The sequence below is a fragment of the Oncorhynchus gorbuscha genome, unplaced genomic scaffold (assembly GCF_021184085.1).
Source record: "Oncorhynchus gorbuscha isolate QuinsamMale2020 ecotype Even-year unplaced genomic scaffold, OgorEven_v1.0 Un_scaffold_5506, whole genome shotgun sequence".
In the NCBI taxonomy this organism is placed as follows: Eukaryota; Metazoa; Chordata; class Actinopteri; order Salmoniformes; family Salmonidae; genus Oncorhynchus; species Oncorhynchus gorbuscha.
In genome coordinates, this window is record NW_025749295.1 from 24 (window position 1) to 25,953 (window position 25,930).

Sequence of the window (25,930 nt, forward strand, 5' to 3'; positions counted from 1 at the left end):
AGAACCCCTCCTACAACCCCACCTGTTTCATTCTGGTTGCTAGTCATCTTTCAGGGAACACCATGGGTGTCCCCCTCCTACAACCCCACCTGTTTCATTCTGGTGCTCATCTTTCAGGGAACATGCCAACCCCTCCTACAACCCCACCTGTTTCATTCTGTTTGCAGTCATCTTTCAGGGAACACGCCATGGGTGTCTAGAACCCCTCATCTTCTGGTTGCATCTTTCAGGGAACACGCCATGGGTGTCTAAGAACCCCTCCTACAACCCCACCTGTTTCATTCTGGTTGCTAGTCATCTTTCAGGGAACACGCCATGGGTGTCTAAGAACCCCTCCTACAACCCCACCTGTTTCATTCTGGTTGCTAGTCATCTTTCAGGGAACACGCCATGGGTGTCTAAGAACCCCTCCTACAACCCCACCTGTTTCATTCTGGTTGCTAGTCATCTTTCAGGGTTTCATTCTGGTTGCTAACACGCCATGGGTGTCTAAGAACCCCACGCCATCCTACAACCCCACCTGTTTCATTCTGGTTGCTAGTCATCTTTCAGGGAACACGCCATGGGTGTCTAAGAACCCCTCCTACAACCCCACCTGTTTCATTCTGGTTGCTAGTCATCTTTCAGGGAACACGCCATGGGTGTCTAAGAACCCCTCCTACAACCCCACCTGTTTCATTCTGGTTGCTAGTCATCTTTCAGGGAACACGCCATGGGTGTCTAAGAACCCCTCCTACAACCCCACCTGTTTCATTCTGGTTGGTCAGGTATTATTTGTTAGTTCCCTATTGCTGTTGAGCAACAATATTGGGTTTCTCATTGGGGGAAAGTCTGGGATATCGTTTTCCATCAGTATGAGAGTCACTCTAATCAGCTACTCTGAAGCTCTACTGTGCCCAGAGATTTGAGTTTTCAAAATACACTTTTGTGGAAGAATTTCTGTTACTGACAACCACTCAGAGGGTGGTGAAATCTGTGAAAAAGTGCATAAACACACAAGCTAATAAACAAAACAGATGGACTTTGATTTGGGAGCATTTGTGGAGAATTCTACTTGGGAGTTACTTGATAAATGTATGAAGACAAGTCTTCTCATTGCAAAGCATTATGACATCAAAGTGGTACATGTTGAACCCAAAAACAGTAGTCAGAGTTCATTGGTACTGCAGGCCATTTGGTTAAAACAGAACGATAAGAATGTGCTGCCAGAGAACGAGAACAAGAACACGAGCATGCCAATCAATTAAAAGAGAGATAGAGCTGGAAGCACTTTGAATCTGGTCAGTCTATCCTGCACCCTCAATAGTGTTTGATCTTGGTCGGAACAGCCAGCTTGCACCGCCTTTCAGCGGTAAGGAGATGGAGGTACAGTATATATTTTACGTGTTTGAGCGAATTGCCGCGTTATATCTGGTCACTGCTCCTCCAAAGTGTTCTTGTGAGGAAAGCTCATGAAAGTGTATGCCGCTTTCTCTTGACCAGAGTTCAGATTATGACACTTTTAAAGCTGCTATACTTCCTGTTTACGAGTTGGTCTCAAGGGCATACAGAAATGTTTTTTTAAATGACAAAACACAGAATCACAAAGCCATGTTGAATTCGTAAGGGAACAATTTTGATCAGTAGTGTGGTTCTCAAGAGGTCAAGGACCTTGATGATTCAAAGACTCATAGTACTTGAGCAGTTAAAGAATTGCCTTCACAAAAGGGTTGCTACCTACATTTATGAGCACAAGGATCTCACACTTGAGAAAGCTGCAGCTGCTGATGAGTTTGTGTTGAAACATAAAACTACCGTCACAAGCAAAGCACCCAGTAGTTCTCCCTACATAAGAGAGAAGAGAAGTCACCTCCTACTACGAGGTTTCAGTCTCTTCCCCCAGTGTCCAAAAACAAGGATCGTCAGAAAACTGGTTCTTTGTATCCGCAAGTGTGTCATTACTGCCATGACAAAGGACACAGTCTAAGTGGCCTAAGTTGAAACATTTTTAGAGAGAGTAAGCAGTTTCTTCTTGTGGGATCACTGCAGCCCGTTAAACCAGTCCCAATCAGAGACTTATCTCCCCAAATCCTGTTTAGATCAGATGTGTATGAACCCTTTGTTTCAGAAGGGTTCGTGTCTCTGCATAATGGTGATGCTGTTAAACAGCCTGTGAATATACTATGATAAACTGAGGCAGCTCAATCCTTCCTTTTGGAGGATGTTTTGCCTTTGTCTGACACTTCAGCAACTGGTTAGTGTTTGTACAAGGTGTGGAGATGGAGTGCATGTAAGATCCTTTGTATAACGTGGAACTCGAGTTTGATCTTGTTTCTGGTTCCATTATCGTTGGAGTGAGGCCTAGTCTACCGATGAAGGGGGTTTCATTCATTTTGGGCAACGATTTGAAGGAAGTGAAGGTTGTGCCAAATCCTGTCATTTGTAAGGAACCCAGAGTAGAAGAACCTGATGGGTTATCAGAAAAGTACCCATGAGGGGAAAAAAGGTTTTGCTGAGATACGTTGAGAGGAGTTTGATCAAGTTTGTGTGGGTTAATTTGACAGAGATGGTGGGCTGATGAGGAAATGGCAATCTTGGGCAAGTCAATTAGCCCAGTATATCTCAAATTGTCATTCTAGTTACACTTGGACAAGCGATACTGAGGTGGGCTCATGATGGTAGTATGACAGGCCATCTTGGGATCAACAAGACGCATGACTATATCTTGCGTAACTTCTTCTGGTCTGGTCTGAAACAGGATGTTGTGGCGTTCTGTAAATCCTGTTACGTTTGCCAGTGGAAGGTAAACCGACCCAAGCTGTATTGGTTGCACTTTTGCAGCCTTTTCCTGCTTTTGACTAACCTCACAGCAGGGTTCTGCAGGTCTGTTTTGGTCCTTTGCCCGAAACAAAGAGATACACAACTCCCTCTCGGATAATGGCTGAACTATGGCTCTCTTAGCCTCCAGGAGGCCAACATCTTGCTCGGTGTTGTACTAAGATTGCTATAGTATATTATTAAGAAGAGGTTCTACTTTAAAAACAATTTGCTTGCTCGCTTCACTTTAAAAAAAGATATTGGTTAAACAGTTAATATAATGTGTTCAGCCTTGCGGGGGAAAGGTCAAATAAGGCCAGGGATTTTGAGAAAGCATCTAATGTAACAACATCTCTCTAGTTACTGGTAAACACACGATGAGTTGTAATTGGTGGAAGATCTCTTACTAGTGCGGATGGTTGTAGAGACAGGTTCACTCTACTCCCTATTGCTCAGCACAGTTGCAACACAAACCGTGTACTTGGTGCCGGTTTGAAAGTGTTTTGTGGCAGTCGTCAGTATTGGCTCGGTTCCTGGCCTGCAGTAGGATATGGACTTTCTCCATCTCTTCAGCCGATCCAGCTGAGATTGAAGAGGTCTCTTCCAAATGGAACATCTTTAAATATGGGTACTTGGAGCACTGTAATAAAACCTATACTTGTTTAGAAGAGATGGGCTGTTTTTGACAGAGTCCCAAAATGTCTCTAGGAATGAATGATGCAGTCTGCAGGTAGGTAATGATGCAGTGAAGTATGTGGATGAGAGGTACTCTAGTGGTTAAGTGTGTTGGGCCAGTAAACGAAAGGTCGCTGGTTTGAATCCCTGAGCCGACTCTGAAAAATCTGTTGATTTTCCCTTGAGCAAGGCACTTAACCCTAATTGCTCAGGGTAGAGTGTCTGCTAAATGACTAAAACGTAGTGTGAATAAAAACACAAGTTATCCTACTGTACCTGTGGATAGGGATGCTGAGACCTACTGTACCTGCGGATAGGGATGCTGAGACCTTGGCTGAGATCCATCTGATTTGGCTCTCCATCTCTGTAGCCACACTGAACTGGTACTTTTGACCAGGGTTGAGTCTGCTGATTTCAACTTCATGAACATTTTTCACCCCTATACTGCACGGTTCCACGTCACAACCCCAGGTCACTCTGAACTTCTGTGGTCCCTTCAACTCTTCAGGAGGACCCCAGCTCAGAGACACAGAGTCTGACGTCAGCAACAGGACCTGGATGTCACCAGGAGGGGGCAGCACTAGTGAAGGAATAATGGGTGATTGAAAAACAGACTTCATTGACATTCCAAACACACATTTGTACTATTTATACGAGCAGTTAAAGGAAAACAATTGACGTATTACAAAATGTATCATATAAAATTGAGATTCAAATGAAATAATATTGTTTGGGTCAGTTTATTCTGTTTCCACATACTGTAAACTGTACCTACCATCATCCGCGGCCAACGTTGTGTGTTGGTCTCTATCAAAACTCTTAGGCTGGGAAAACAAAAATAGAATTAGTCATTTCTTTAAAAAATAAATATTTTGATGAATGTAAAACAGATGTTTTCAAAGATACATCAACTGCTTTTGATATTCTTCTGCAACGCTGAAAGTGCAGATGACATATATTGAACAACGTTGTGAATTTAACATTGTAATAGTCCATTTTTAAAGTCATGTCCCCCTCCATCCTTGACTTTTCCTAAATAAGTACATTTATCACTCTGTCGTTGTTACAACTTTTACAATGCATGTTAACTGTTAATCTGTCTATCTGCATATTTCAAGACATGGTATTTGGGGGAGCGGTGAGATACCCAATGGGGTGGACCATACAGTACCTTTCTCGTTAATGATTTTGAAAAGACTTCCTACTTAAAAACTGGAAATCAAATGATACTCCATCACTACAACAGTGGATGAATGAAATGCATGATTATTTACATGGCATAGAGTATGGCAGGAGATGGAGGGGGAGTGTGGTTGTGAGACACATGATGTGTATGGGTGGGAACATGTGAGTCTGAGCAGGTGTGATGTCATTGATGTTTGTTGAAATTTCTGTGCATCTGTTTATTGTCTCTTTTTTCTGGTTATTGTTTGAGAAAATAGCACTAAACAAAAATAGAAAACACAACATGTAAATTATTGGTCCCATGTTTCTTGAGCTGAAATTAAAGATCCCAGAAATGTTCTATTGCACAGAAATCATATTTTTTTTAGTGAGCACTTTTAGTGAGCATTTTTAGTGAGCATTTTTAGTGAGCATTTTTAGTGAGCATTTTTAGTGAGCATTTTTAGTGAGCATTTTTAGTGAGCATTTTTTTTGCCATGATAATCCATCCACATGACAGGTTTTGCGTTTCAAAAAGCTGAGTAAACAGTACGATCATTACAATGTGCACACTAAAATGTGCAGTTTTGTCAAACAACACATTGCCAGTTGTCTCGTGCTTTGAGGGAGTGTGCAACTGGCATACTGACTGCAGGAATCTCCACCAGAGCCTGTTGCCAGAGAATGAATGTTCGTTTCTCTACAATAAGCCGAGACTGCTTATGATAGAAAAATTAACATTTGTTGTTTTAGAGAATTTGGCAGTACATTCAATAGGCCTCACAACCACAGACCACGTGTATGGTGTTTTCTGGGCGAGCGGTGTGCTGATGTCAACATTGTGATGGCGGTTATTGTATGGGCAGGCATAAGCTACGGACAACCAACACAATTGCATTTTGTTGATGACAATTTGAATGCACAAAACTATCATGACGAGATCCTGAAGCCCATTGTGAGGCCCCTTTTGTACGATATCTGTGACCAACAGATCCATATCTGTATTCCCAGTCATGTGGAATCCATATATTAGGGCCCAATGAATTTAGTTCAACTGACTGATTTCCTCATATGAACTGTAACTCAGTAAAAGCAATGAAATTGTTGCATGTTGCATTTATATTTTTGTTAAGTGTATATATAAAAATAAAATCGTACAAAAACTATAATTACATATCACAAACATAATGTATTATAAGCCATTTTAGGAGGACGTTCTTCTCCCCCTGCCCTTCCTTCAGCCCTTCCTTCAGCCCTTCCTTCAGCCCTTCCTTCAGCCCTTCCTTCATCCCTTCCTTCATCCCTTCCTTCATCCTTTCCTTCAGCCCTTCCTTCAGCCCTTCCTTCATCCCTTCCTTCATCCCTTCCTTCATCCCTTCCTTCATCCCTTCCTTCAGCCCTTCCTTCATCCCTTCCTTCATCCCTTCCTTCATCCCTTCCTTCATCCCTTCCTTCATCCCTTCCTTCAGCCCTTCCTTCATCCCTTCCTTCAGCCCTTCCTTCATCCCTTCCTTCAGCCCTTCCTTCAGCCCTTCCTTCAGCCCTTCCTTCATCCCTTCCTTCAGCCCTTCCTTCATCCCTTCCTTCAGCCCTTCCTTCATCCCTTCCTTCAGCCCTTCCTTCATCCCTTCCTTCAGCCCTTCCTTCATCCCTTCCTTCATCCCTTCCTTCAGCCCTTCCTTCAGCCCTTCCTTCATCCCTTCCTTCATCCCTTCCTTCATCCCTTCCTTCAGCCCTTCCTTCATCCCTTCCTTCAGCCCTTCCTTCATCCCTTCCTTCATCCCTTCCTTCAGCCCTTCCTTCATCCCTTCCTTCATCCCTTCCTTCAGCCCTACCTTCATCCCTTCCTTCATCCCTTGCTTCAGCCCTTCCTTCAGCCCTTCCTTCAGCCCTTCCTTCATCCGGCTGCACATCCGACTAATAGCCCATCAAAACTACACATCAACTATATTGAAACTAATTTCACAGAAGCCTATGGAAATGTATGTAGTGTAAAGAAGATTAAATTGACAATAGTCTGATGGGAGACAATATTAACAATTGTCTCGTCAATGAAGAGACTGATGAACAGTGCAGCATGTGTAACTAACAAAGAAGGGAAAGGAGCTTCCCAAAAAGCGACTTTCTCAAATCATGTTACAGACGTTCATGCAGGTCACACACTTTGATTTCAATAATGGTATTACAGATACTAAGGTTTCTAAATCACCTACATTTCCCAATCAACTCTCAAAATGTAGTGGAAAGACTATTTCAAAATGTTTCATTTTTGACGACTAACTGCAATTCCACTCCCAGCAGCATATAGCCTAGGATACTAAGAACAGACTAGTAACATCATTAAACTCCTATTCTGTTCTTTTGAAATACATTTAGTTCAATAATATTTATTAAGACCTGCATAAACAAAATAATGATGGTGTCATTCCCCCAAATTACAAAATGAAATATTGTTTTCCTTAGTCCTCTAAACAGTCTATGGAAACGGTATGACAGCAATCCATGCTTAGGTTTAGCTTCATTGGCACTGTTGACACATGCTAACATTTTAGCAATTATTGTACACATCTCATTAAAGTCATGCGACACATATTAGCATTTAAGTGACTTTGTTGAGCTTCACAATCAATTTTAGATACAGTACTTTTGGATGATTTGGACATGAGGCACGAAAAAGGCTAATATCGGTCCCATGACTTGAATTTGAGCCACAAATGCTAAAACACGTGTGTGTGGAAACAGTGCCAGGAAAACTGAACCAAAGCATGGATTTCTGTCATACTTTCAAATGCAGAAGACACATTTCAGTTGAATGCATTCAGTTGTACAACTGACTACTTATCCCCTTTCCCATGTAATGTAAGATTGCAATAAAACCAGATTTAAAAACCAGATAAAAGAACCCTTTACAACACGACGGGGAAAGTGAAGAGATCATATATTTAGCATTGTATTGTGTCTGCCAAGTTATTTCATTGTAACATAAATATAGTGTAATGTATTCTACGTGTATTATGTATTTTATGGGTTGTGTTTAGGTTCCTGTTTGGACCCCAGGAAGAGTAGCCACTTCCTCAACAGCAGATAATTGCAGATCCTAATCAGAACTAATAATACTAAGACCTTCATGAACACAGCCAAAGGATTATTGTTGCCGTAGCACATATGAAATGTTTTTATTGGGCTGTTAGAATGTTGACGGCCCAACCTGGGATGCCTGGAGTCCCAACGGTTCTAGTGTTAATTAAGGAGTGTTCAGACATGTACTGGAACTGCACTGAACAACCCCGAAAGAAAAGACAACTAGTTACCTGTCTTCCTGCTTTCTTTATCTCAAGGAGGATGGTATCATGTCCTTTGTGGTTTGTCTCTGCACACTGACTGCAGATCAGCATCTGGTCTGTCCTGCAGAACACCTCCAGAGGACTGTAGTCATGTTGACAGAGTTTCTGCACCAGGTCTCCAGTCACATCCACCAGTGTGTGTCTCTTTAGTTTAGGTATTGTATAGTGCTGTCTGATGTGGGTCTCACAGTAGGACACACTGCAGGTCTGACAGAACTTCACAGCTTGGACCTCAGAGCAGATATCACAGGATACATCTACTGGCCTTGATGGGAATTGTAAATGACAGGTATCAAACACATTGATCAAAATAACCTCATCAGTTCAGTTTAACACATAATGGCCTGATAATATAACAAATCAAATCAAATCAAATCAAATTTTATTTGTCACATACACATGGTTAGCAGATGTTAATGCTACCTATAAATGCTTGTGCTTCTAGTTATCAATGCAATATAACCAACAAGTAATCTAACTACCAAAAAAAACTACTGTTATACACAGTGTAATATAACAACATGTAACATAAGGATATATGAATGAGTGATTATCAGAGCAATATAATGGTATCATGGTAAGTATATACATATGAGATCAGTGATAAAGTAAACAAATGGCATAGTTAAAGTGGCTAGTGATACATGTGTTATATAAGGATGCAGTCGATGTTGTAGAGTACAGTATATACATATGCATATGAGATGAATAATGTAGGGTAAGTAACATTATATAAGGTAGCATTGTTTAAAGTGGCTAGTGATAATTTACATCATTTCCATCAATTCCCATTATTAAAATGGCTGGAGTTATCATGTAATATAACAGTGTGTAACCTACCAGCCACTCAATGTTATCATGGTAATATTTAACAGTCTGATGGCCTAGATAGAAGCTGTTTTTAGTCTCTGATAATATAACACCTGTACTGACCTCGCCTTCTGGATGATAGCGGGGTGAACAGGCAGTGGTTCCTGGTTGATGTCCTTGATAATCTTTATGGCCTTCCTGTTATCATGGTAATATAACTGGAGGGCAGGTAGTTTGCCCCCTGATCTGTTATCAGTAATATACCCTCTGGAACCTGCCTTACGGTTGAGGGCGGAGCAGTAATATACCAGGCGGTGATAAGCCCGCCAGGATGCTCTCGTTATCATCTGATAAGTTTGTGAGTGCTTTGGTGACAACCTATTTTTAGCCTCCTGAGGTAATATAACGCATGGTAACGCCTTCTTCACATGTCATGTGAGTGGACCAATTCAGTTTGTCTGTGATGTGTATAACACAGGAACTTAACCTACCTCTCCACTACTGTTCCATCGATGATAATATAACACTGGTAACCACAATCATCTCCTATTTTGTTATCATGATAATATAACACCACACTAACCCTCACCTCCTCCCTGTTATCATGATAATAATCAACCTACCACTGTTGTGTCCTACCTAACTTGATGATTGAGTTGGAGGCGTGCGTAACCACGCAGTCGTGGGTGAACAGGAGTACAGGAGAGGGCTCAGAACGCACCCTATGGGGCCCCCGTGTTGAGGATCAGCGGGGAGGAGATGTTGTTGCCTACCCTCACCACCTGGGGGCGGCCCGTCAGGAAGTCCAGTACCCAGTTGCACAGGGTAACCCAGGGTCTCTGTTATGACATGGATACTATGGTGTTGAATGCCGAGCTGTGTCGATGAACAGCATTCTCACATAACTATTCCTCTTGTCCAGGTGGGTTAATATAGATTGCATCGTCTGTGGACCTATTTGGGCTAAGCAAATTGGAGTGGGTCTAGGGTGTCAGGTAGGGTGGAGGTGATATGGTCCTTGACTAGTCTCTCAAAGCACTTCATGATGAATAAGTAAGTGCTACAGGGTAACCTTTAGCTCAGTTACCTTAGCTTTCATGGGAATAGGAACAATGGTGGCCCTACCTAGCATAAACAGCAGACTGTTATAGGGATTGATTGAATATAAACACATGGTAAGCTGGTCTGCGCATGCTCGGAGGGCGCGGCTGGGGATAATCTGGGCCTGCAGCCTTGCGAGGGTTAACACGTTTAAATGTCTTACTCACCTCGGCTGCAGTGAAGGAGAGACTGCATGTTTCCGTTGCAGGCCTGTCTGGCACTTATTGTCCTCAAAGAAAATATAGTCTGCCTGGGAGCAAGACATCCTGGTCCGTGACTGGGCTGGATTTCATCTTGTTATCCGTGATTGACTATAACCCTGCCACATGCCTAACGTGTAGCCATTGAATTGAGATTCCACTTTGTTATGTACTGATAAGCTTGTTTGAAGCACAGGGTAATAGCTGCACTGTTTGTATTCAGTCATGTTGCCAGACACCTTGCCCTGATTAAAACAGTGGTAACCTACCTTTCAGTTTCACGATAATGCTGCCATCAACCACGGTTTCTGGTTAGGGAATGTTTTTATCGTTAATATAACACATCTTAACCTACCTTCTAATGAACTACACTGTTCATCATGATAATATAACCATTCCCACATGGTAACCTACCTATCTGTTATCATGATAATATAACACATGGTAACCTACCTATCTGTTATCATGATAATATAACACATGGTAACCTACCTATAACTATCTGTTATCATGATAATATAACACATGGTAACCTACCTATAACTATCTGTTATCATGATAATATAACACATGGTAACCTACCTATCTGTTATCATGATAATATAACACATGGTAACCTACCTATAACTATCTGTTATCATGATAATATAACACATGGTAACCTACCTATCTGTTATCATGATAATATAACACATGGTAACCTACCTATAACTATCTGTTATCATGATAATATAACACATGGTAACCTACCTATAACTATCTGTTATCATGATAATATAACACATGGTAACCTACCTATCTGTTATCATGATAATATAACACATGGTAACCTACCTATAACTATCTGTTATCATGATAATATAACACATGGTAACCTACCTATCTGTTATCATGATAATATAACACATGGTAACCTACCTATCTGTTATCATGATAATATAACACATGGTAACCTACCTATAACTATCTGTTATCATGATAATATAACACATGGTAACCTACCTATCTGTTATCATGATAATATAACACATGGTAACCTACCTATAACTGTTATCATGATAATATAACACATGGTAACCTACCTATCTGTTATCATGATAATATAACACATGGTAACCTACCTATAACTGTTATCATGATAATATAACACATGGTAACCTACCTATCTGTTATCATGATAATATAACACATGGTAACCTACCTATCTGTTATCATGATAATATAACACATGGTAACCTACCTATCTGTTATCATGATAATATAACACATGGTAACCTACCTATCTGTTATCATGATAATATAACACATGGTAACCTACCTATCTGTTATCATGATAATATAACACATGGTAACCTACCTATAACTGTTATCATGATAATATAACACATGGTAACCTACCTATCTGTTATCATGATAATATAACACATGGTAACCTACCTATCTGTTATCATGATAATATAACACATGGTAACCTACCTATCTGTTATCATGATAATATAACACATGGTAACCTACCTATAACTGTTATCATGATAATATAACACATGGTAACCTACCTATCTGTTATCATGATAATATAACACATGGTAACCTACCTATCTGTTATCATGATAATATAACACATGGTAACCTACCTATAACTATCTGTTATCATGATAATATAACACATGGTAACCTACCTATCTGTTATCATGATAATATAACACATGGTAACCTACCTATCTGTTATCATGATAATATAACACATGGTAACCTACCTATCTGTTATCATGATAATATAACACATGGTAACCTACCTATAACTATCTGTTATCATGATAATATAACACATGGTAACCTACCTATCTGTTATCATGATAATATAACACATGGTAACCTACCTATAACTATCTGTTATCATGATAATATAAAACATGGTAACCTTCCTATAACTATCTGTTATCATGATGTGTATTTTTGCTTTACAATAAGTCACAGATCTTTTATTTCATGAGGTCAGCATTATTACAACATAGACCTGTATTTACAGCTGGCTGCACATCAGAATCTCACCCTTTGTTATGTAGAGAGTCTGCTACTTTGAAATGAACAGGGTAATCCATGGATTTGTCAGTCTTCATTGATAGAAAACCAGAGGAAATAGACTCTGCTCTCTCTGATTGGCCCCTAGTAGTACAAGACAGTCATGCAAAAGACACAAAAACGAATAAAACACTAAATACTAAACACACAAAACAAATACAATAAAATTAACATTTATTATATTCCTCTCCTCCACATAATAATGATGTGAGTCACCATGATGTGATATTTAGCTTCTCTTATTCTGGCCAACTACATAAAATAACAATAATTTTAGGATCCTATTGACTTTTCCAAGTAGAACATAGAACGTAGAATCTAACTCTTCATTTTGGTGTAAGGTCCCCTCAATGAAACTAATAGGGATATTCATTGATTGGTTACTCTTCATTAAAATATACAACCAGAGAAAAGAATGCCACCTTTCCAAAACGTAAGTTTGTCAAATTTCTGCCCTGCTAGAGCTGCCCCGGTCAACTGTAAGTGCTGTTATTGTGAAGTGGAAAAGTCTAGGAGTCACAACGGCTCAGCCGCAAAGTGGTAGGCCACACAAGCTCACAGAAAGGGACCGCCGAGGGCTGAAGCACATAGCACGTAACAATCGTCTATCCTCGCTTGAAACACTCACTACTGAGTTCCAAACTGCCTCTGGAAGTAACGTCAGCTCAAGAACTCTTCATCTGTAGTTTCATGAAATGGGTTTCCATGGCCAAGCAGACGCACACAAACCTAAGATTACCATGCGAAATGCCAAGCATCGGCTGGATTGGTATAAAGCTCACCGCCATCATTGCACCATCACTGCTCGCTCGCGCCAATGAGCGTCTACGTTGCCAAATGCTAAAATAGAAGTCAATTCTATTTGTGATGCTCTTCGCGCTGTAAGTCCTGCCTCTCCCATCTCCTCATCGGTTTATAGAAGCAGATACCCACGTGCCATCTCCTCATTGGTTATACCCACAAAGATGAACTTTGATTGGTCGTCACCCAATAAAAAGTCAAAAGAAGAAAAAGCCTGTTTATATTAATTGTCGGAGTATTAATTGTCCCAGTTCAGGTACAAATTTTATATCCCAGGACAAATTAGCTATAAAAAGCAAGCTAGCTAAATAGGACAAATTAGCTAGCAACTGCAAGCTAGCTGGCTTGCCATAAATGTTTAATGCTTTTCAACCCCAAATTAATATAATTGGTTCAGAGTTTGTTTTGATATTTCAACCTGCGTGTCATTATCGCGTTTGGTGTCGGGGGACAAAATCAATTTGTTCACGATGTCGCACACGGACGGGCACACGTGTGTTTGGTTTGGGTGTAACAGTATAACTTTAGTCCGTCCCCTCGCCCCGACCCGGGCGCGAACCAGGGACCCTCTGCACACATCAACAGTCACCCTCGAAGCATCGTTACCCATCACTCCACAAAAGCCGTGGCCCTTGCAGGGCAGGGGTATCACTACTTCAAGGTCTCAGAGCAAGTGACATCCCCGATTGAAATGCTATTAGTACGCACCACCGCTAACTAGCTAGCCATTTCACATCCGTTACATGGGCACAGTGTTAGACCTCATGGCTTGGTTTTTGCTCTGACATGCCCTGTCAACTCTGGGACCTTATATAGACAGGTGTGTGTATCTTTCCAAATCATGACCAATCAATTGCATTTACCACAGGTGGACTCCAATCAAGTTGTAGAAACATCTCAAGGATGATCAATGGAAACAGGATGCACCTGAGCTCAATTTTGAGTCTCATAGCAAGGAGTCTGAACACTTAGTTAAATAAGGTACCTGTTTTGCAAAAAATGATAAAAAATCTGTTTTCCCTTAGAGTCATTATAGGGGTAGTAGGTAGCCTAGCGGTTAAGAGTGTTGGGCCTTTCACCGAAAGGTTGCTGGTTTGAATCCCCGAGCCGACAACGTGGAAAAATATGCCTTTATGCCCTTGAGGAAGGCAATTAAAACCCTAACAACAACTGCTCCCTGGGCACCACTGACGTGGTGTTGATTAAGATAGCCCCCCCGCACCTCCCTGATTCAGAGGGGTTGGGTTAAATGTGGAAGACACATTTCAGTTGAATGCAACTGACTAGGTTTCCCCTAGAATAAAATGTTCTATGTACTATGCAGTAACTCAGTATCCTTCATAGAAATCATATGAACATATTACTAGATATTTGAGAGGTGTGTTGTATTTTTGGTAAAAAATCGTCATGTAAATCTATTACATAATTATAGCATAGGATCTAAATGTATTCAACAAGAACACAAACACACCTCATATCAGGGTCCATGGTCTCATCAAGATCCTTGTTTGTTGACCCATCCTTCTGTCTTTCTTTATGGATGTCACCACCCTCAGCCCCCTGGTGATAACTCATTATAACTCTCAGAGAGGAGACCTCACAATCCTGAAGAGGACTGGTCTGGTCCCATATCAATCTGATGATAACTCATTATAACTCTCAGAGAGGAGGCCTCACAATGCTGAAGAGGACTGGTCTGGTCCCATATCAATCTGTAAATTAGAAGAGTAAACACCATTATATTAAAACGTTTAAACACAAAAGCAGAGTAGGCCTACTGTTGACCTGCTGTACTGGGGATTTAACATTTACATTATAATGACATTCTGTAAGGCATTTTGTACCAAATGCAATTATGTAAAGCACTATAGGCTGAATAAATGTTTATGAACAAAATCAAAATGTAAAAACATTTTTTTACTGAAAACAGCAATTTTTTTTCCAGAGCATATCTGAATAAGAAGAGAGATGGTTTATCATGATGATATTGAAATTCCCTATAAGGGCTTTGATAAGATGTGTATCAGACATTGAAGAAACCTTTTAGACATAAAAACACTGCTTCCCTACTCTGGGGGTTTATGTGTCATGTTTTGTCTTATATTGTCTTGTCATTTTGCTTTCCCTTCTGTTCGTTTTCCCCCTGCTGGTCTTTTTAGGTTCGTTCCCTTTTTTCTCTCTCCCTCCCTCTCTCTCTTCTCTCTATCGTTCCGTTCCTGCTCCCAGCTGTTCCTATTCCCCTAATCAATCATTTAGTCTTTCCACACCTGTTCCCTATCTTTTCCCCTGATTAGAGTCCCTATTTCTCCCCTTGTCTTCCGTTTCTGTCCTGTCGGATCCTTGTATATTGTTCACCGTGCTGTGTCTTTGTCTCGCCCTGTCGTGTCGTGTTTCCCTCAGATGCTGCGTGGTGAGCAGGTGTCTGAGTCTGCTACGGTCAGTGCCTTCCCGAGGCAACCTACAGTTTATGGTCGAGTCTCCAGTCTGTCCTCGTCATTACGAGTGGAATTGTTTTTTATGCTTTGTTTACCGCTCCGATTTGTCTAGGAGTATTGCATATTTCCTTTACTGGAATAAAGACTCTGTTTTCGCCAAGTCGCTTTTGGGTCCTCATTCACCTGCATAACAGAAGGATCCGACCAAAGAATGGACCCAGCGACTACAGACGCTCGTAACACTGCCGTCGAGATCCAAGGAGCCATGCTCGGCAGACACGAGCAGGAATTGTCTGCTGCTCGTCATGCCGTGGAGAACCTGGCCGCTCAGGTTTCCGACCTCTCTGGACAGTTCCAGAGTCTTCGTCTCGTGCCACCTGTTACTTCCTGGTCTGCCGAGCCTCCGGAACCTAGGGTTAATAACCCACCTTGTTACTCCGGGCAGCCCACGGAGTGCCGCTCCTTTCTCACCCAGTGTGATATTGTGTTCTCTCTCCAACCCAACACATACTCTAGAGAGAGAGCTCGGGTTGCTTACGTCATATCACTCCTTACTGGCCGGGCTCGAGAGTGGGGCACAGCTATCTGGGAGGCAAGGGCTGATTGTTCTAACAATTACCAGAACTTTAAAGAGGAGATGATTCGGGTTTTTGACCGTTCAGTTTTTGGTAGGGAGGCTTCTAGGGCCCTGGCTTCCCTATGCCAAGGTGATCGATCCATAACGGATTACTCTATAGAGTTTCGCACTCTTGCTGCCTCTAGTGACTGGAACGAGCCGGCGCTGCTCGCTCGTTTTCTGGAGGGACTCCACGCAGTGGTTAAAGATGAGATTCTCTCCCGGGAGGTTCCTTCCAGTGTGGACTCTTTGATTGCTCTCGCCATCCGCATAGAACGACGGGTAGATCTTCGTCACCAAGCTCGTGGAAGAGAGCTCGCGTTAACGGTGTTTCCCTGCTCCGCATCGCAACCATCTCCCTCCTCTGGCTCAGAGACTGAGCCCATGCAGCTGGGAGGTATTCGCATCTCGACTAAGGAGAGGGAACGGAGGATCACCAACCGCCTGTGCCTCTATTGCGGACTTGCTGGACATTTTGTCAATTCATGTCCAGTAAAAGCCAGAGCTCATCAGTAAGCGGAGGGCTACTGGTGAGCGCTACTACTCAGGTCTCTCCATCTAGATCCTGTACTACTATGTCAGTCCATCTACGCTGGACCGGTTCGGGTGCTACATGCAGTGCCTTGATAGATTCTGGGGCTGAGGGTTGTTTTATGGACGAAGCATGGGCTCGGAAACATGACATTCCTTTCAGACAGTTAGACAAGCCTACGCCCATGTTCGCCTTAGATGGTAGTCATCTTCCCAGTATCAGATATGAGACACTACCTTTAACCCTCACAGTATCTGGTAACCACAGTGAGACTATTTCTTTTTTGATTTTTCGTTCACCTTTTACACCTGTTGTTTTGGGTCATCCCTGGCTAGTATGTCATAATCCTTCTATTAATTGGTCTAGTAATTCTATCCTATCCTGGAACGTTTCTTGTCATGTGAAGTGTTTAATGTCTGCCATCCCTCCCGTTTCTTCTGTCCCCACTTCTCAGGAGGAACCTGGCGATTTGACAGGAGTGCCGGAGGAATATCATGATCTGCGCACGGTCTTCAGTCGGTCCCGAGCCAACTCCCTTCCTCCTCACCGGTCGTATGATTGTAGTATTGATCTCCTTCCGGGGACCACTCCTCCTCGGGGTAGACTATACTCTCTGTCGGCTCCCGAACGTAAGGCTCTCGAGGATTATTTGTCTGTGTCTCTTGACGCCGGTACCGTAGTGCCTTCTTCCTCTCCGGCCGGGGCGGGGTTTTTTTTTTGTTAAGAAGAAGGACGGTACTCTGCGCCCCTGCGTGGATTATCGAGGGCTGAATGACATAACGGTTAAGAATCGTTATCCGCTTCCCCTTATGTCATCAGCCTTCGAGATTCTGCAGGGAGCCAGGTGCTTTACTAAGTTGGACCTTCGTAACGCTTACCATCTCGTGCGCATCAGAGAGGCGGACGAGTGGAAAACGGCGTTTAACACTCCGTTAGGGCATTTTGAGTACCGGGTTCTGCCGTTTGGTCTCGCCAATGCGCCAGCTGTTTTTCAGGCATTAGTTAATGATGTTCTGAGAGACATGCTGAACATCTTTGTTTTTGTCTACCTTGACGATATCCTGATTTTTTCACCGTCACTCGAGATTCATGTTTAGCACGTTCGACGTGTTCTCCAGCGCCTTTTAGAGAATTGTCTCTACGTGAAGGCTGAGAAGTGCTCTTTTCATGTCTCCTCCGTTACTTTTCTCGGTTCTGTTATTTCCGCTGAAGGCATTCAGATGGATTCCGCTAAGGTCCAAGCTGTCAGTGAGTGGCCCGTTCCAAGGTCACGTGTCGAGTTGCAGCGCTTTCTAGGTTTCGCTAATTTCTATCGGCGTTTCATTCGTAATTTCGGTCAAGTTGCTGCCCCTCTCACAGCTCTTACTTCTGTCAAGACGTGTTTTAAGTGGTCCGGTTCCGCCCAGGGAGCTTTTGATCTTCTAAAAGAACGTTTTACGTCCGCTCCTATCCTCGTTACTCCTGACGTCACTAGACAATTCATTGTCGAGGTTGACGCTTCAGAGGTAGGCGTGGGAGCCATTCTATCCCAGCGCTTCCAGTCTGACGATAAAGGTTCATCCTTGCGCTTATTTTTCTCATCGCCTGTCGCCATCTGAACGCAACTATGATGTGGGTAACCGCGAACTGCTCGCCATCCGCTTAGCCCTAGGCGAATGGCGACAGTGGTTGGAGGGGGCGACCGTTCCTTTTGTCGTTTGGACAGACCATAAGAACCTTGAGTACATCCGTTCTGCCAAACGACTTAATGCTCGTCAAGCTCGTTGGGCGTTGTTTTTCGCTCGTTTCGAGTTTGTGATTTCTTACCGTCCGGGTAGTAAGAACACCAAGCCTGATGCCTTATCCCGTCTTTTTAGTTCTTCTGTGGCTTCTACTGATCCCGAGGGGATTCTTCCTTATGGGCGTGTTGTCGGGTTGACAGTCTGGGGAATTGAAAGACAGGTTAAGCAAGCACTCACGCACACTGCGTCGCCGCGCTTGTCCTAGTAACCTTCTTTTCGTTCCTGTTTCTACTCGTCTGGCTGTTCTTCAGTGGGCTCACTCTGCCAAGTTAGCTGGTCATCCCGGCGTTCGAGGCACTCTTGCTTCTATTCGCCAGCGCTTTTGGTGGCCTACTCAGGAGCGTGACACGCGCCGTTTCGTGGCTGCTTGTTCGGACTGCGCGCAGACTAAGTCAGGTAACTCTCCTCCTGCCGGTCGTCTCAGACCGCTTCCCATTCCTTCTCGACCATGGTCTCACATCGCCCTAGACTTCATTACCGGTCTGCCTTTGTCTGCGGGGAAGACTGTGATTCTTACGGTTGTCGATAGGTTCTCTAAGGCGGCACATTTCATTCCCCTCGCTAAACTTCCTTCCGCTAAGGAGACGGCACAAATCATCATCGAGAATGTGTTCAGAATTCATGGCCTCCCGTTAGACGCCGTTTCAGACAGAGGCCCGCAATTCACGTCACAGTTTTGGAGGGAGTTCTGTCGTTTGATTGGTGCGTCCGTCAGTCTCTCTTCCGGGTTTCATCCCCAGTCTAACGGTCAAGCAGAGAGGGCCAATCAGACGATTGGTCGCATACTACGCAGCCTTTCTTTCAGAAACCCTGCGTCTTGGGCAGAACAGCTCCCCTGGGCAGAATACGCTCACAACTCGCTTCCTTCGTCTGCTACCGGGTTATCTCCGTTTCAGAGTAGTCTGGGTTACCAGCCTCCTCTGTTCTCATCCCAGCTTGCCGAGTCCAGCGTTCCCTCCGCTCAAGCGTTTGTCCAACGTTGTGAGCGCACCTGGAGGAGGGTGAGGTCTGCACTTTGCCGTTACAGGGCACAGACTGTGAGAGCCGCCAATAAACGTAGGATTAAGAGTCCTAGGTATTGTTGCGGCCAGAGAGTGTGGCTTTCCACTCGCAACCTTCCTCTTACGACAGCTTCTCGTAAGTTGACTCCGCGGTTCATTGGTCCGTTCCGTGTCTCCCAGGTCGTCAATCCTGTCGCTGTGCGACTGCTTCTTCCGCGACATCTTCGTCGCATCCATCCTGTCTTCCATGTCTCCTGTGTCAAGCCCTTTCTTCGCACCCCCGTTCGTCTTCTTCCCTCCCCCTCCCGTCCTTGTCGAGAGCGCACCTATTTACAAGGTACGTAGGATCATGGACATGCGTTCTCGGGACGGGGTCACCAATACTTAGTGGATTGGGAGGGTTACGGTCCTGAGGAGAGGAGTTGGGTTCCGTCTCGGGACGTGCTGGACCGTTCGCTGATTGATGATTTCCTCCGTTGCCGCCAGGATTCCTCCTCGAGTGCGCCAGGAGGCGCTCGGTGAGTGAGGGGTACTGTCATGTTTTGTCTTATATTGTCTTGTCATTTTGCTTTCCCTTCTGTTCGTTTTCCCCTGCTGGTCTTTTTTTTAGGTTCGTTCCCTTTTTCTCTCTCCCTCCCTCTCTCTCTTCTCTCTATCGTTCCGTTCCTGCTCCCAGCTGTTCCTATTCCCTAATCAATCATTTAGTCTTTCCACACCTGTTCCCTATCTTTTCCCCTGATTAGAGTCCCTATTTCTCCCCTTGTCTTCCGTTTCTGTCCTGTCGGATCCTTGTATATTGTTCACCGTGCTGTGTCTTTGTCTCGCCCTGTCGTGTCGTGTTTCCCTCAGATGCTGCGTGGTGAGCAGGTGTCTGAGTCTGCTACGGTCAGTGCCTTCCCGAGGCAACCTACAGTTTATGGTCGAGTCTCCAGTCTGTCCTCGTCATTACGAGTGGAATTGTTTTTTATGCTTTGTTTACCGCTCCGATTTGTCTAGGAGTATTGCATATTTCCTTTACTGGAATAAAGACTCTGTTTTCGCCAAGTCGCTTTTGGGTCCTCATTCACCTGCATAACATTATGCTGGTGTTTTGTAGTCCAAACCACTTAGTGACAAATGCATTGGTAAAAACTACAATACACTGTTTTCTCCCTCGTCATGTTCTATTATCTTATGGTGAATGTAGGTCAGTGTTTCCTTATATCTTTTGTTGAAATTGACAGAAACCATTGTGTCTTTATCTTTTGTTGAAATTGACAGAAACCATTGTGGGGTAACATATATACATTGTTGTTCACTAGCTCTGTAGTTCAACTAGTGCATAAAGAAAACATGGATTGGAACTTTGAGTGCATCAGTATAATGAAAACATGGAATGGAGTTTTTATGCTTTGTGCATCAGTTATCAGTATAATGAAAACATGGAATGGAGTACTTGTTGCATCAGTGATCAGTATAATGAAAACATGGAATGTAGTAAACTTAGTGCATCAGTGATCAGTATAATGAAAACATGGAATGGAGTATCTTAGTGAATCAGTGATCAGTATAATGAAAAACATGGAATGTAGTACTTAGTGCATCAGTTATCAGTATAATGAAAACATGGAATGGAACTTAGTGCATCAGTATAATGAAAACATGGAATGGAGTACTTAGTGCATCAGTGATCAGTATAATGAAAACATGGAATGGAGTACTTAGTGCATCAGTGATCAGTATAATGAAAACATGGAATGGAGTACTTAGTGCATCAGTGATCAGTATAATGAAAACATGGAATGGATACTTATGCAAATCAGTATAATGAAAACATGGAATGGAGTACTTAGTGCATCAGTGATCAGTATAATGAAAACATGGAATGGAGTACTTAGTGCATCAGTGATCAGTATAATGAAAACATGGAATGGAGTACTTAGTGCATCAGTGATCAGTATAATGAAAACATGGAATGTAGTACTTAGTGCATCAGTGATCAGTATAATGAAAACATGGAATGTAGTACTTAGTGCATCAGTGATCAGTATAATGAAAACATGGAATGGAGTACTTAGTGCATCAGTGATCAGTATAATGAAAACATGGAATGGAGTACTTAGTGCATCAGTGATCAGTATAATGAAAACATGGACTGGCCTCCATTAGATTAGCTTTGTTAATCACATGCGCAGGGTCGCAGATGTAATTGCAGGGTGCAGTGAAAGTATTAAGCTACAAGCTTCAACAGTGCAGGTCAAAGAAAAGTGAATGAAACAATAATACAAATAATAATAATAATATACATATTTACAACCGTAACAATGATACATGTAAATGTACATTGGGGGATGGGGGCAGGGTAAATGTCTGTTTAAGGATAGCCTAGCCTACCTACTTGTAAACGTGCACCATCATCATGTGATTTAGTTGATCAATTTCTTGTAAAAAAAATAAAAAATTATAGTTCCCCAGCAAGAAATCCAAACATGGATCTCAACTAGAAGGGGGAACTAACAAAGAGTCACTAACCAAAACGAAACAGGTGGGATTTTAGGAGGGGTTCTGAAAGAGGCTCATGGGGGTGTCCCCTGGAAGTTGATTAGATTAGTATCAACAACTGGGACAACAACAAAAAAACGCCCACCATGAGCGACAACTAAATTTGCCCAAGAACAGGTTAACAAAATAAAACCCCACAAACGTCAAAGACAGGGAGCAAAACAAAAAGTGGAGCAAAAGAAAAGACAGGGAAGATCAGACAAAGGCATGTTTTCTGTAATCAAATAGGGAGCACCAACTGAGGGTGTTGACCCTCCACATCTCTCAACACAACTGGAGCACTGGGCCAGACACTCTTAGATAATGATAGATTATACATCATCCACACCAAGGACGATAACTATAGTGATAACGATAGATTATACATCATCCACACCAAGGACGATAACTATAGGGATAACGATAGATTATACATCATCCACACCAAGGACGATAACTATAGTGATAACGATAGATTATACATCATCCACACCAAGGACGATAACTATAGGGATAACGATAGATTATACATCATCCACACCAAGGACGATAACTATAGGGATAACGCTAGATTATACCTCACCACACCAGAGGGCCGTTTATCTTTCTATAGTACACCTGTTAATCATCTGATCAACGCATCCTACTGCACGTTGTAGGCCTAGGTGCTAACACAGATCGTTCAGTAACCCAAGTCTTCAAGGTGTGTTCATTGTGATAGTGACAACTGCAAATAATACTTCAATGAACACTCATATTAAACTCATATTTCAGCAATTCAACAACAAAGGCTGTTTAGCCGGGCACCTTTTACATTATGTCATTGCCTCGTTGCTCAATTGGTTTGCAAGTGATTTACATTTTGCGAATGATAATCATTTCCTTTGGATCTTCTTTTCACTGTGCTCATCTCTCTGGCTGTCCTGTGCGGTAGATCATTTGGCATTTTGGCCTAATTTACATTAAGCATTTAGCAAGAGAAAGCCTGCATCTCTCCACAAAATGCTAATAGGTCTAGAGGCTTGTGTAGCCTAGCCTATTGCGCACGGGAACAGCTGGAAGAGAGAGGGTATAGATGTATAGCCAATGTCTTAAGCTAAATATTAGCTGGATATTAGGCCATGCATTAGCTAAATAGTAGGGGCTATAAATATTTACCTGTTAAAGTGCGAGAAAAAGTGAAGAGATTATGACATAGCAGAACTGTGCATACCCCCAGGCTGACGCGCTCTGCAGTCCCGGACACACAAAACTACACTATTGATTAGGCCTACGTTTTTAAACAAGACAATTATTCTACCTAAGCTACAACACAGTGCAATAAGGAATTCATTATTGTTATCGAGTGAGTACACAATTATTGTCTAGGGCTGTAAACTGCAGTTATGTAGGATAATTTGTATTACCGCTCAAACATCCTGTTTTGATGATCATGCAGAAATAACAGCTTACAACCTAGGCCTGATTTTGCAACCATTTGGATCAGTTATGAGTTTATTCTCGACAGTTAACAAGGTCCAGAAAGGTACATTAGCAGGCTACACATACAGTGTATGATATTTTGATTACACCATCACGCCTCTCTCACTCTCCTTTCAAACTCCCCTATTTTACATTCAGCAAGCTGGACTCTCTCCTCAATACGCTAGTAGTAGTAAATATTAAGTGTACAACAAGCTATTGTAGTAGAGCTTTTCCTGGGACTCCATGAGTTAGGAGGAATAGCTGTAGCTGAGAGGCAGAGGAAAATCAGATGCGTAATAGTGCAAAGATAACGGTGAAGACAGAGATTAGAAATTAGAAGCATATGCAATTATTCCTTAGCTAAATATTAGGCCTAATACTACTAATATTTTTATGGGACAAGAAACTGATCATACCTAGGGTATAACAACAGAATGCAATAATGCATTATTATATTTTTCTAGTGAGTAAAGTCAACTGCAGTGAATATCCCATTTCAATAATCGCTAAAAATCCCTGCGTTTAGAATGTCGAAATAATGATAATAATCTAGTCTAGGCCTGATTAGGCCACCATTTTGGATCAGTAATGGGTCCTTTCTCGACAGTTTACAACGCCTTTGGCAGCGATTACAGCTGTGAGGATTTTGGGGTTAGTCTCTAAGACAGACCTTTGCACACCTGAATTGTACAATATTGGCCCATTCTTTTCAAAATGGTTTAAACTCTGTCAAATTGGTAGTTGATCATTGCAAGATAGCAGAAGAGGCTGCGGAGAGGTGAACGGCCCGGAATTTTGCAAATGGAATGGCATCCAACACATGGAAACCATTGCTTGATGTCTTTGATACCATTCCACTGAATAGCTCCAGTCATTACCACGAGCCCATTCTCCCTAATTAAGGTGCCATAGATTTTCAAGCCAATATAAGTCAAAACTGTGACTAGCTCACTCAGGACTCCAGTGTAGATTTGGCCATGTGTTTTGGTTAATTGTTCTGCTGACAGGTGATTTCATATCCCAGTGTCTGTTGAAAAGCAGACTGAACCAGTTTTCCTCTAGGATTTTGCCTGTGCTTAGCTGTATTCCGTTTCTTCTTATCCTAGAAAAAGCTCCTTAGTCCTTGTCGATGATAAGTATACTCATAACATGATGCAGCCACAACCATGCTTGAAAATAGGAAGAGTGGTACTCAATGATGTGTTTGGTTGGATTTGCCCCAAACTTAACGCTTTGTATTCAGAACAAAAAAGTGTATTTCTTTGCCACCTGTTTTGCAGTTCTACTTCAGTGCCTTGTTGCGAACAGAATGCATGTTTTGGAATAGTTTTATTCTGTACATGCTTCCTTCTTTTCACTCTGTCATTTAGGTTAGTATTGTGGAGTAACTACAATGTTATTGATCCATCTTCAGTCCTCTCATATCAAATCCATTAAACTATGTAACTAACTGTTTGCGTCGTGCATAAGAACAGCCCTTGGCTGTGGTATATTGGCCATGTACAGTTTCACACCCCCTCGGGCCTTATTGCTTATTAAGTATACACCCCTCCGCCATTTTAGGACATATTTATCTGATGGAGAATAGTGATTCATTAACCTTGCCTGGTAATTCATTAACACCTCACCCATTTACTAAACAGCAAGATGGCGTTCCATCTGTGTGAGTGGGGACAATTTAGGCTGAGGAGTGAGATTCACACATTCCCATGTGCACATAGTCCAAATATAAGCTATGGGTTGATGTTAATTGTAAAAGCCTTTTTGTGAACTTGAATGTGCACAATTACCATGACAATGTCCTGCTACATATAGAGTCGCCTGGATCAAATGTACACTATTACACAGTTCATCTAGATCACCCTAGAGATCACAAGGTCTAAGAATGAGTCAGCACAGCATCAGTCTGTAAATATATAACAGACACTCCTATTACTGATGGTATGAAGACAGTACCTGATAGTACCTGACCATATAATCATAAACACATAAACACACATTTGTTCTTAACTAACTTGCCTAGTTAAATAAAGGTGTATATATAAATAATTACTAGAACATATTAATGTTCCTTAGATATATTCAAGTTGAATTGTCTACATGCACAGTATATCTTAATTTGTAACAATCTTTACCATTTTATCCAGCACCGTTTTGACAGTGGAATGCGGGTCACTTTCAATGACACGTTAGTTTGATCAACAACATTAAAACATTTCCTAATTACAAAACACGTAGTAGAAACATATTAGAAACAATAAATAACATGAAATACCAATCATTAATTTTTAGTGGTACATGTAACAATCACTTTAATCAACTACATATAGTTCATGTTACTGTCAAATGATTAACCACATACATACCTGTGAGAAGCCCACCCGCTGACCCTTCCTCTTGACCGACTAGTTGAGATTTCCTTGTGAATTCTCTGCTAATATTGACTGTAAACAGGGATCTAGAAACTGTAGAGTATGAAATGTGTTCCTTCAAAACAGGTTTGGTTTGTGACACTTTGCACCACCATAAATGTTATCTGTTATTAATGGTTAACTAATTCTCCTCCTTCAACCATCTCAACTCATCCCTTTCAGCCTCCAGTCAAGTG

The 25,930-nt window shown here is 42.2% G+C and overlaps 1 protein-coding gene across 1 annotated transcript; it reads right to left on the reverse strand.

The window, feature by feature from the left end:
- Window positions 1–3,778: 3,778 nt before the first annotated feature.
- On the reverse strand, window positions 3,779–25,879 carry LOC124029100 (the record flags this gene model as incomplete). Its single annotated transcript, XM_046340939.1, has 6 exons — window positions 25,689–25,879; window positions 14,445–14,685; window positions 12,143–12,256; window positions 7,947–8,244; window positions 4,247–4,295; window positions 3,779–4,051 (listed from the first exon to the last, which is right to left on the reverse strand). Coding segments are annotated over exons 2-6 (838 nt in total), but the record flags the coding sequence as incomplete, so codon positions are not given.
- Window positions 25,880–25,930: the final 51 nt, after the last annotated feature.